The following is a 12,004-nucleotide window of genomic DNA, read 5'->3' on the forward strand; positions in this document are numbered from 1 at the left end:
ATTTAGACTATGAGTAGGTGTTTTAGGAGAAGGTAAAATATAAGGAAATGGGAGCTATGGAGCCAAAAGACAGATAAAAGCTACCAAGAACCTGAATGAATGTGTGCAAGGGGCAGAGAAAGGGAAGGAGAAGGAAGCCAAAAATCAGGTGTCTGACACTCCATGTATCACATATGTGATTCCATCTGCTTCTCCGGATGAGATGCAGTTTTCATGTGCTGATGTGATTTTGCTTCCTTTCTTTTTCAGGATCCAGCAAGTAGGCAATGAAGCCTATGTTTTAGGCCTCTCTTCCTTCCACATACCTTCAATAGGAGCTGCCTGTGTTTGCTTCTTAGAATTGCTTGGCCTCGACAGCCTCAAGCTCAGAGTTGATATGAAAGTGGCCAATATAATTCTGAGCTACAGATGTACAAATGAAGATGCTCAGTACAGCTTCATCAGGGAGTCTCTGGGTACAGCACTTTTTCTTTCTGTGGCTTGGTTTGTTCAGAGGACCTAGGATGAATAGGTCTAAGGCAGAGGTGTCTAACATTTTGGCCTCTGGACCACACTGGAAGAGTTGTCTTGGGCCACACATTAAATACATTGTGACACATAATGACAAAAAAATCTCATAGTATTTTAAGTAAATTTATGATTTTGTGTTGGGCCACGTTCATAGCTATCCTGGGCTGCATGCAGCCCACAGGCTGCGGGTTAAGACATTGACTTGTGAGTGGTTGGGAAGGAAAAAGTGATCTTCCTGTTACGTCCTTTTCCTGCAGTGTGTGTTCTTTAACTCACTTTCTTGGGTATTTTAATTGGATACTGAAATGATTCTGGACCACGTTTTTCAAACATAAATGCCTAGTTCCTACTTTTTCTCTTGACCAATTTATTGTTTATATTTCTTATAGCTGAAAAACTATCTAAACTGGCAGAAGGTGAAAAGGCAGCTACAGAAGAATTGCTCGTTCTCTTAGAAGAAGGTACATGGAACAGCATTCAGCAACAGGAAGTAAAGAGGTTTGTGAGTTGTAATTCCAGCCGCTCTTCCAGCAAGTTTTATTGTCCCAGTATACTAGCCTAGTCTTTCCTCCCACACCTCAGATTTTTTCACCTATTCCTCTAGGCCTTTTCTTACTCATCCAGCACGTAGCAGATCCTTAGTAAATGGATAATGGGGATTTCTTTTTTTTATTTTTTATTTTTTTGGATAATGGGTTTTAACTGCATCTTACCATCAGTAAAAGAAGGTGAAAGTAATGATTCCCTCTTAAGCCATAGAGTTTCCAAGAGATGGAGAGGAACTTTATGTCCTCTACTGCCCTACTGGTCAGGGAAGTCTGTTAAGTGTTACATGTTGAAATCATTTCGGAAGATGTGGGATGGATATCAGAAAGTTTAAATCTGATATCCTTAATTTTTTCTTGCTAATACGTCAGTTGATAATGGAAGTTGAGGTGAGTGTCTATCCACAAAAGCCCCTCTCCTGATACAAGGTGCAGCAAAAGGAGGCTCACAGTTGTGAATATGTGAAACAGAGTTTATTATTGTATTATTTATTATTTATTGTATTGTTTTCTACACAAATGACAGTAAACCTCCTTTTGACCTACACTATACATTCTTGCTATCTTTCCTCCGTGTTATCCCTCTGGGGCTGACCCAGCCACATCAGACCCTGGGAACACAACATTCTTCTGTAACTTCTATTGCTCACTTTGTTCTCAACAGCTTCCTGCTTTTAGCAGGGACAGGTACCCTTCCCTTGGTGAGGAAGTCCAGGCACCTGTCAGGGCTCTCATTCTCCAAAGTGAATCATGAAAGATAATTAAGCGCTCAGAGATTTCTTGCATGGCTATTTTCTCACTTCTCCTAAAGACTGTACTTATCTAGGTTGACAGTAACTTGGTTGACAAGAGGAATGAGTTCTACCAGCATGCTGAGAAAGCTATTGTATGTTATAGTTAAGAGTCCTTTTTTGTTTTTTCAAAGCAGTGTAGTAAATACTTGGTATTTGTTGAAAAGCTTTTTAGAGAATATACTGTGGTCAAATTTATTTAATTTTTACTGATTTTCATTTTAAAACTACAGCAACATTTTAACAAGTTTTTTTTTTCTCTACCTCTCCACCCATAATTACAGGTTGTCCAATGAATCTAGCAACCATTGGGCATTAGTGGTACAGTTCTGCAGGCTCCACAATGTGAAACTGAGCACATCTTACCTTAAAGAATGTGCCAAAGCCAATGATTGGTTACAGTTCATTGTTCACAGCCAGCTCCATAATTACCACCCAGAGGAGGTAAGCCACTGATTGTTGCAAGTTATTCAAGAAGAGGATATAGGAACACTTCTTAGAATAAAAATAGTGTTCTCTCGATTGTGAACACATACACTTTTGTTTGATATGATACTATTGCTTTTACTAAAATTTCAGTGGTTTGGCATCAGGCAAAGGACAAGTACTAAAGAGGTGAAGAGTTTCATGACTCCAGATTGCAAATGGAAATGCAGTCAAAAGCAACAAACAATTTTGTAAAATTATATGGTCACCTCTGACAGTTGAGGTTGAACAAGAACAATTTTGCCTATTCTTTTTTCTAACATTTTCAGCTCCAGCTGAAATTGAAACTTGGTTATCTGCCTCATGCACTGTTAGTGGGATTGCAGACTGGTGCAGCCACTATGGAAAACAGTATGGAGGTTACTCAAATAATTACAAATAGAACTACCTTATGAACCAACAATTCCACTTCTGGATATTTATCTGAAGAAATCCCAAACACCAATTCAAAAAGATATGTGCACCCCTTTGTTCATTGTGGCATTATTTACAATAGTCAAGCTATGGAAGCAATCTAAGTGCCCATCAGTAGACAATTGGGTAAAGAAGTTGTGGCACATATATACAATGGATATTACTCAGCCATGAAAGAGAACAAAATCTTACCATTTTAGACAACATGGATGGACAGAGGGTATTATGCTAAGTGAAATAAGTCAGACAGAGAAAGACAAATACCATATGATTTCACTTATATGTGAATCTAAAGAACAAAAGAAACAAACAAAAACAGAAACAGACCCATAGGACAAACTAAGAATTGCCAGAAAGGAGGTGAAAGGATGGAGAAGTACAAATTGGTAGTTAGAAAATAGTCATGGGGATGAAAAGTACAGCATAGAGAATGTAGTCAATAATATTGTAATATGTATGTGTGGTGCCAGGTGGGTACTAAATTTACTGGGGGATCACTTTGTAAATTATATAAATGTCTAACCATTATTCCATACACCTGAAATTAATATAAAATAATATTGAATGTCAACTATAATTGAAAGATAAAAAAGAAACAAAAATAAGAATAAACTTGCCCTAACCAGTATGGTTCAGTTGGTTGGGCATCATTCTACAAAGTGAAAGGTCGCCGGTTTGATTCCTGGTCAGTGCACATGCCTGCCTTATGGGTTCAGTCCCTGGGTGGGGCATGTGTGAGAGACAACTGATTGATGTTTCTCTCTCACATCAATGTTTCTCTCCCTCTCTTCCTCTTCTCCCCTCTCTCTAAAAATAAATAAAATCTTTAAAAATAAAATAAAAATAAACTTGGTTGTTTGTTTTAATCATCTAATATGTTTTCTAGGTGAAACCTCTTCTCCAGTATTTTAGCCCTGTCCTTCAAGACCACTTAAGGCTAGCTTTTGAGAACTTGCCCTCAGAGTCCAACTCCAGAATGGACAGTGATCAAGTACGCAACAAGTTCCCCCGGGAACTCCAGGGACACAAAGAAGAGATAATCGATTTCTTTGAAATTCTGCTCCGGTGCTCAGAGCAGCTAAACTCCAGGTGCTGGCTTCTGGCTGAAGCAGTGAAACAACAGGCCCCTGTTCTTAGTGTCCTAGCCTCATGTCTCCAGGTGAGGATCAGGAGAAGCCTAAGTTAAGGACCTAGAGAGCAATAGAAAAGGTGGGGAGGGACAGGGAGGCTGATAATCAGAGAGGATGTAGGGGGATGATAACATTGAGGCTCTAGCATGTGCTTCCAAGGTCACTGCAATGTTTTATGCTTCTCCAGCTTAGGACCTAGGCCATCTAGTGCATTTTCTTGTGGCCAGAGCCTTCGTTCCAGGTTGGCAGTCACCGAGAAGGATGCTTTGGTGGACTGACCACCACTGCCTTTGAGCCCGGAAGAAGGATAGTCTAGACAGTACCTTGGTCAGCAGTTCTGTGGGGGACAGTTGTGTTTTCTTATACGTAGCACTTCCATGTCTTTCACACATATCCTCTCAGTCTCTGGCTTTTTGACCTGCCATACTACATCCTGAGTCTACAGGATGGTTTACAAAAGTCTCTTGGTTGTTCATTCGAGTTTGTTTCACTTTGAAGGCTTTTCAAGCCTTATTAACCAATTTAGTGAGGTAAGTTGTTCTGAACAGGAAATAGCCATCCGTAGTTGGAGCATTGCTGGAATCTTCCCCTATCAGGTTACCCAAGCCTGGTTATTATTTTATTTTGAAAAGTTCTTATCCAATGTTAGGATGCCAGTGCTATTCCTTGTCTCTGTGTTTGGATCATCACTTCTGTGGAAGACAGTGTTGCAGCTGAAGCAATGGGACACATTCAGGGCTCTATGGAGGGCCACACCTGGGACCTCGAGGACCTCTCAGTCATCTGGAGAACATTATTAACAAGGCAGAAGAGCAAAACTCTCATCAGAGGTTTCCAACTTTTCTTTAAGGTAATGATAGTCACTTCACTTCTTTCCTGAGTTTAAAACGTTTACTTTAGCCCTGGCTGGGTAGTTCAGCTGGTTAGAGAGTTGTCTTGATACACTAAGGTTGTGGGCTTGATCCCTGGTTAGGGCACATATGAGAATCAACCAATGAACGAGTGCATAAATAAGTGGAAGAATAAAAATTGATCTCTCTTTTTCCCTCTAGCCCCTTTCCTCTTTCTCTAAAGTCAATAAATAAAAAAAATTTTTAAGGAAAGGGTTCCTTTAGAATATCCCACACTGACTTTTTCAATTATTCCTATTCCTGGATTTATTTTTTAGCCAACAAAAGATAATGAAAATAACTACCTTTTATTTAGCAATGTGCTTTGTATTCATTATTTTAGCTAATTCTCACAATAATCCTATACAAAGATAATACTGTATGAGGATATTATGAAGAGGCCTTATCCTCACTTTACAAAGTAATAAACCAAGGCTTACAGAACTTAAGCAGCATGCCCAGGGTCTCAAAGCCTTTTAATCCGCTGAGCCACGCGAGCCTGGGCTTCAAAGCATTTCAGTAAGTGGTACACTTACAGTATAGATCCATGCTTTCAAATTCCCAAACTCCTGTCCTATGACAAAATCTCCCACTGACATGATGGAACTGCATGGACTGATGCCACAGGGAACAATAGGTTGGCAGGTCAGTGGAGCCCATTATCCAGGAGTGTATGTAGAGGTTTCCTTGCACCATCTAGTGGAACCTGTCCTGCTCGTGTGTACTGGACCAAGTATAGAATAGACAGAAAATGGACTGTTGAGTAGATATACCTAGACAGAGTATCTTTTTCCAAAAGGATACTTTTCCCAAAAGGAAATAGAAATGTAAACTTAACCTCCTTTCTTTTTAACATGAATGCTTTTAACTTTAACCTTCTCTTATATTGGCATTATTCATGAGAAAATAGCGTTAAGTTCAGAATTTTAAAATTTCACTCAAACTCTTCTTCAAAGGATTCCCCATTACTATTGATGTTGGAAATGTATGAACTCTGTATGTTCTTCAAGAATTATAAGGAAGCCGAAGCTAAACTACTGGAGTTCCAGAAGAGCCTCGAAACTGTAAGTTAGAATTATATGCTCTTTCTCACTGATTTGAAATTCCTTAGAGTGGCCTGTTATTTGCTAGTAGTCAGGATGTGGCAGCAGGTGAATAGCTGTTATATGGCATAATTTAAACTAAGTCATGTGTACTGTTCGGGGATGGGGAGGCAGAGCAGGAGTTGCAGGGGCCTTGCTTACAGCACCTCAGTTGCCGGGGATGACAGAGGTTTCATCTAATGCACTGACTCTGATCAGTATCCTGATGCTGCAGCCAAGCTCAGTGGGAAGGAGTTAATGTTACCTGCTATGGAACGGATGCTAGAGAGGAGTACGGTGATACGTGAGCCACATTCTACCAATTCAGGAAAGCTCTGGCAACATTGAGTATGAATAGTGTTTTGTTTTTTTTTTTTAATCAGCACTTCTAGTGGTCCCTGTCCAAACGATGCTGAGCCTTGTGGTCAATTTTAGGCTTTACTTATCAGCTTGTTTCAGGCCTATTTATCATATAGAGCTACAATAATTAACCCTATGGGGGGAAAAAAGAGGAATTTATAAGAAAGGACGAGAAATATGCCTTAGTCCTGCTTGGGGTTTTGGTGCTTTTGCTTTGTCTACCCCAAAATAACTCTATGATAAATGAGACAAAACTATTTATTCATTCTACCCAACAAATATGTCACAGTGGAATCTTAGTATGGCTTTTGCTGTCAATCACATTGGTCTTAACTGTAATGAAGATTATTATTTATTATTTGAAAATACAGAATCTAGTTATTCAAATATTCCTGAGGTTTCTAAATCACAGAAAATAGGGCATTAATTTCCTTGGTCTATCGCTCTTTATGGCTGGGGCCCTAGTAGGTATCTTCTTTTTTTATTATTATTACTTTTTTATTGTGGTCAAATACACATAACATTTACCATCTTAGCCATTTTAAGTGTACAGTTCAATGATATTAAATACATTCACAATATTGTGCAACCACCACTACCATCCATTTCCATAATAACTCTTTTCGTCTTGTAAAATTGAAATGATACTCATTAAACAGTAACTCTTATTCTCCCCTATCTCTAGCCCCTGGCAACCATTATTCTGCTTTCTGTCTTTATGATTTTTACTACTCTAAGTACCTCATATAAGTAGAATTGTACAGTAGTTGTCTTTTTGTGACTGGCTTATTTCACTTAGCATAATGTCTTCAAAGTTCATGCATATTATAGCATATGCCAGGTTCTCCTTCCTTTTTAAAATGCTGAATAATGTTGCATTGCATGTATATACCACATTTTGCTAGTCCCTCCATCCATCAATGGAAATTTGGGTTGCTTCCACATTTTTGCTATTGTGAATAATGCTGTTATGACATGGTGTACAGTTAGTTCTTTGAGATCCTGCTTTCAGTTATTTTGAGTGTCTATTCAGAAGTGAAATTGATGGATGATATGACAATTATATTTTTAATATTTTGAGGAACCACCATATTATTTTCCACAGTGACTATTTATATTCCCACCAGTAAGTGCACAAAGGTTCTGATTTTCCTACATCCTCATTTGACCATATGTGCAAAGATTTATTTCTGGGCTTTCTATTGTATTCCATTGTTCTGTATGTCTGTCTGTATTTCAGAGCCACACAATTTTGATTCCTGTAGCTTTATAGTAAGTTTTAGTAAGTAAGTGTGAGTTTTGTTCTTTTCCAAGATTATTTTGGTTCTTTGGGGTCCCTTGAGATTCCATATGATTTTTAGATGAATTTTTCTATTTCTGTGAAAACATCATTGGGATTTTAATAGGGATTGCTTTGAATCTGTATTGTTTTGGATAATATTGACATTTAGACATTATTACCCAATCTAGGAATGTGGGATGTGTTTTCATTATGTCTTTAATCCATGAACATTAAAATGATAACAAACTCACAACTATCAACAATTGAATCTAAAAAACAAAAACAAAAACAAACCAAGCAAACAGCCAGAACAGGAACAGAATCATAGGTTTGGGGATCATTTGGAGGGTTTCATTTAGGGATCAGCTGGAAGAGGGAAGGGGGAGAAAGGGGGAAATGGTGCAGAGATCAAGAGGCATAATTGGTAGAAATAAAATAGACAGGAGATGTTAAGAGTGGTATAGGAAAGGGAGAAGCCAAAGAACTTACATGCATGACCCATGGACATGAACTAAGAGGAGGGATTGCTGGTGGGAAGGGGGTTAGTGGGCAGAAGGGGGGCAAAAGGAAAAAATTGGGACAACTGTAACAACATAATAAAATGTAGTTAAGAAAGATTGTATTTATTTATTTTTAGAGAGGGGGAAGGGGACAGAAAAAGAGGGAGAGAAACATTGATGGGTGAGAGAAACATCAATGGGCTGCCTCTTGCATACCCCATGACCTGGAATCGAACTGATGACCTTTGCTTTGTGGAACAATGGCCTAAACCCCTGAGCCACACCAGTCAGGGCCTCCCTCACTTTTGAAAAACATTTTGGCTAGATATAGGGTTCTTGGTTGGCAGGGTTTTTCTTTTCTTTGAACAGTTTAAATGTTTTGGCTCATTGTCTTCTGGCCTCCAAATTTTGCGGAAAAATCTGCTGATAATCTATCTTATTGAGGATCCATTGTATGTGATTAGTCATTTCTCATTGCCTTGTAGGTTCTCTCTTTGTCTTTTGAAAGTTTGAGTATAATGTGTCTCTCTGGGTGTCTTTGAGTTCATCTTAAACAGGGTTTAATTGAGCTTCTTGAATGTTTATATTCATGTCTTTCATCAAATTTGGGAAGTTTTCAGCCATTATTTCTTCAAATATTTTCTCCGCCCTTTTCTCTCCTCTTCTGTGACTCCCATGATATATATTTGGTCCTCTTGATGATGGCCCATGTGTCCCTTGGCCCTGGGCTCTGTTTATTTTTTTCCCTTCCTTTGACTGAGTAATTTCCATTGTCTTATCTTAAAGTTTGCCAATTTTTTCTTCTGCCTGCTGAAATCTGCCTTTGAATCCCTCGAATAAATTTTTCATTTTAGTTATTGTACCTTTTTAGCTCCAGAATTTCTTGTTTCTTTTTAGATTTTCTATCTCTTTATTGATATTTCCATTTTGTTCACACATCATTTTATTGACTTTTTCCAAATCTTCCTTAGTTCTTTGAGCATCTTTAAAACATTTGTTTTGAAGTTTTGTCTAGTATATTTGACATAAGTTCCTTTTTGGAGACAGTTTCTGTTGATTGATTTTTCCCCCCCTTTGAATGGGCTATACTTTCCTCTTTCCTTTTCATTTCTTTTCTTTTCTTCTTTTCCTTTCCTTTCCTTTCCTTTCTTTTTCCTTCCCCTCTCCTTTCTTCTCTTCTCTTTTCTTTTTTTTTCTTATCCTCACCCGAGGATATGTTTATTGATTTTAGACAGAGAGGAAGGGGCGGGCAGAGAGAGAGAAACATTAATGTGAGAGGAAAACATCGATCAGTTGCCTCCTGTACACACCCTTACCGGGGACCCAGCTTATTCCTAGGTATGTGCCCTGACCAGGGATCAAACCCACTACCTTTTGGTGTATAGGACAACATTCCAACCCACTGAGTAACCTGGCCAGGCTGTTTCTTTTTTTAAAATTGAATTTGTTAGAGTGACATTGGTTAATGAAATTATATAGATTTCAGGTGTACAATTCTATAATATAACACGTCATCTGTATATGGTAGTGTGTGTTCAGCACCCCAAGGGAATTCTCCTTCCATTATTATTTTTCCCCCTTTACTCTCTTTTACCCCCCACTTTCCTGTTTCTTTGTATGCCTTGGGATTTTCTGTTGAAAGCTGGACATTTAAATCTAATAATGTGCTTACTCTGAAAATCAGATTACACTCCTTCCCAGTGTTTGCTATTTTTTGTTACTATTTTTGTTTATGTATTTATTTTATCTTCATAGGCTATCTCTCTGCCAAGGATCAACTTGAGGTGTAAACTTAAGTTCTCAGGACTTTTCTGAGTCTTTCTTTGGGCATACACAGTCGCTTTCTAATTTTCCTTGTGTATGTAGTTGTTTTTGAATGTCCTAGTCTTTATTTTTTATTTTTTAAAGCTTTTATTTATGTATTTATTTTTAGAGAGAGGAGAAGGGAGGGATAAAGAGATGGAGAAATACATCGATGTGCTAGAGATACTTCAATCAGTTGTCTCCTGCATGCCTCCAACTGGGGACCTGGCCCCCAACTCAGGAATGTGCCCTGACCGGGAATCGAACTGGCGACCTTTCAGTTTACAGTCTAGCAGTCAACCCACTGAGCCATACCAGCCAGGGCTGTCCTATTCTTTAATGTCTGGGTCCTGAAAGGGGAAAAAGCAAAAAGCGAAGGGTAGAGAAAAAGGGTGCCAGTCCTTTAAATTCCCTGGAAGTCATTTAAACTGCAGGGGATGGGGCTTGCAACAATGAGGGAGGTGAAACAAAAATGGCTGCTCACCTCTTTGGACCTCTGTGGTTCGAAGCAGCAGTCAGTGATCAGAGTACAGATCTATGATATTTGGTAGACTGAGCCTCCCCCTACATTCCCCCTTACTCCACCACACACAAACACATGCCTGCAAGCTGTGTGCAACTGTGCCAAGAACAGGTGCACAGCTGCCAACCACATGACTAGGGTAGGGGGATGGGTAGATGCTACTGTGCTAAGGACTGAAATTCACTGTAAGTATTGCAATTTATCTCGCAAGTCTTCCTCTGTAAGTTGCAAGTCTTAACAGACTCCAGAGTTCCAAAATAGTTGCATTGCCAGTGTAATTGTTATCTAGATGTGGAGAGAGTCCCTGTGCTTTCTACTCTGCCATCCTGCCATCTTTAAGGAATTACTTTTTAGAGCAGTTTTAGTTCACAACAAAATTGATAGGCAAACACAGAGATTTCTTATGCCCATTATCAATATCATCGACCAGAATGGTCCATTTGTTTCCAAGATGAACCTTCATTTGACACATCATAATCACCCTAAGTCCATAGTGATTCACTCTTGGTGTTGTACATTCTTTGGGTATACATTTGGACAAGTGTATAATGACATATCTCCATCATTATGCTATCATACAGAGTATTTTTAATGCCCTAGAAATCCTCTGTTCCACCTATTCATCCATCCTTGTCCCCAATCCCCAACAACCACTGATATTTTTACTGTCTCCATAGTTTTGCCTTTTCCAGAATGTGCTATAATGGGAACCATATAAAATGTAGACTTTTCAAATTGGCTTCTTTCTCTTAGCAATATGCACTTAAGTTTTCTCCATGTCTTTTCTTTTTAATGTCAAATGTACCACAGCCTATTCATTCACCTACTGAAAGACATCTCAGTTGCTTCCAAGTTTTTACAATTATGAATAAAGCTGCTGTAAACATCCATGTGCAGGATTTTGTGTGGATTTAAGTTTTCAGCTCCTTTGGGTAAATACAAAGGAGCACGATTGCTGGATCATATAGTATAAGAGTAGGTTTTGTTTCATAAGAAGCCACCAAACTGTCTTTCAAAGAGGCTGTACCATTTTGCATTTCCACCCACAATTAATGAGAGTTCCTGTGTCTCCTTGTTCTTGCCAGCTTTGGTATCATTGGTGTTCCAGATTTTGGCCATTCTAATAGGTATGCTGTGATATGTCATTGCTGTTTTCTTTTTGTTTTGTTTTGTTTTTTGTTTTTGTTGTTGTTGTTAATCCTCACCTGAGGACATTTCTTCATTGCTTCTAGACAGAGAGAAAGGGAGAGAGAAAAACTTCGATTGGTTGCCTCCCATACGTGCCCAGACTGGGGATAGTATGTGCCCAGATCTTTGATCAAACCTGCAACCGAGGCATATGCCCTGACTGGGAATCACACCTGCAACCTTTCATTTCCAGAGCAATGCTCCAGCCACCTGAGCTACACCAACTAGGGGTCATTGCTGTTTTAATATGCATTTCCCTGAGGACATATGATGTTGAGCATCTTTTCATATGCTTATTTGCCTTCTGGATATCTTCTTTTGGTGAGGTGCCTGTTAAGGTCTTTGGCCCATTTTTTAATAGGGTTGTTTGTTTTCGTATTATTTAAAGAGTTCTTCTTATATTTTGGAAAGAAGTCCTTTTATTCAGATGTGTCTTTTGCAATATATTCTCTCAGTCTTTGGCTTGCCTTCCAATTCTCTTGACTTGTCTTTTTTAGAGC

General features: G+C 38.8%; 1 protein-coding gene across 1 annotated transcript in view; it reads left to right on the forward strand.

Annotated features, from left to right (window-relative positions):
- The window catches only part of SPG11 (SPG11 vesicle trafficking associated, spatacsin), a 91,582-nt gene that overhangs the window by 61,001 nt on the left and 18,577 nt on the right, over window positions 1-12,004 (forward strand). The window contains exons 22-27 of the mRNA XM_054565472.1: window positions 250-455; window positions 900-1,008; window positions 2,131-2,290; window positions 3,633-3,905; window positions 4,526-4,726; window positions 5,723-5,830. Of these exons, the coding sequence (XP_054421447.1) occupies window positions 250-455; window positions 900-1,008; window positions 2,131-2,290; window positions 3,633-3,905; window positions 4,526-4,726; window positions 5,723-5,830 (1,057 nt within the window). The remainder of the gene's footprint in view (window positions 1-249; window positions 456-899; window positions 1,009-2,130; window positions 2,291-3,632; window positions 3,906-4,525; window positions 4,727-5,722; window positions 5,831-12,004) is intronic.

The sequence above is a fragment of the Pteronotus mesoamericanus genome, unplaced genomic scaffold (genome assembly GCF_021234165.1).
Source record: "Pteronotus mesoamericanus isolate MK-2021 breed Mesoamerican mustached bat unplaced genomic scaffold, CSHL_Meso_final contig_164, whole genome shotgun sequence".
NCBI classification, from domain to species: domain Eukaryota; kingdom Metazoa; phylum Chordata; class Mammalia; order Chiroptera; family Mormoopidae; genus Pteronotus; species Pteronotus mesoamericanus.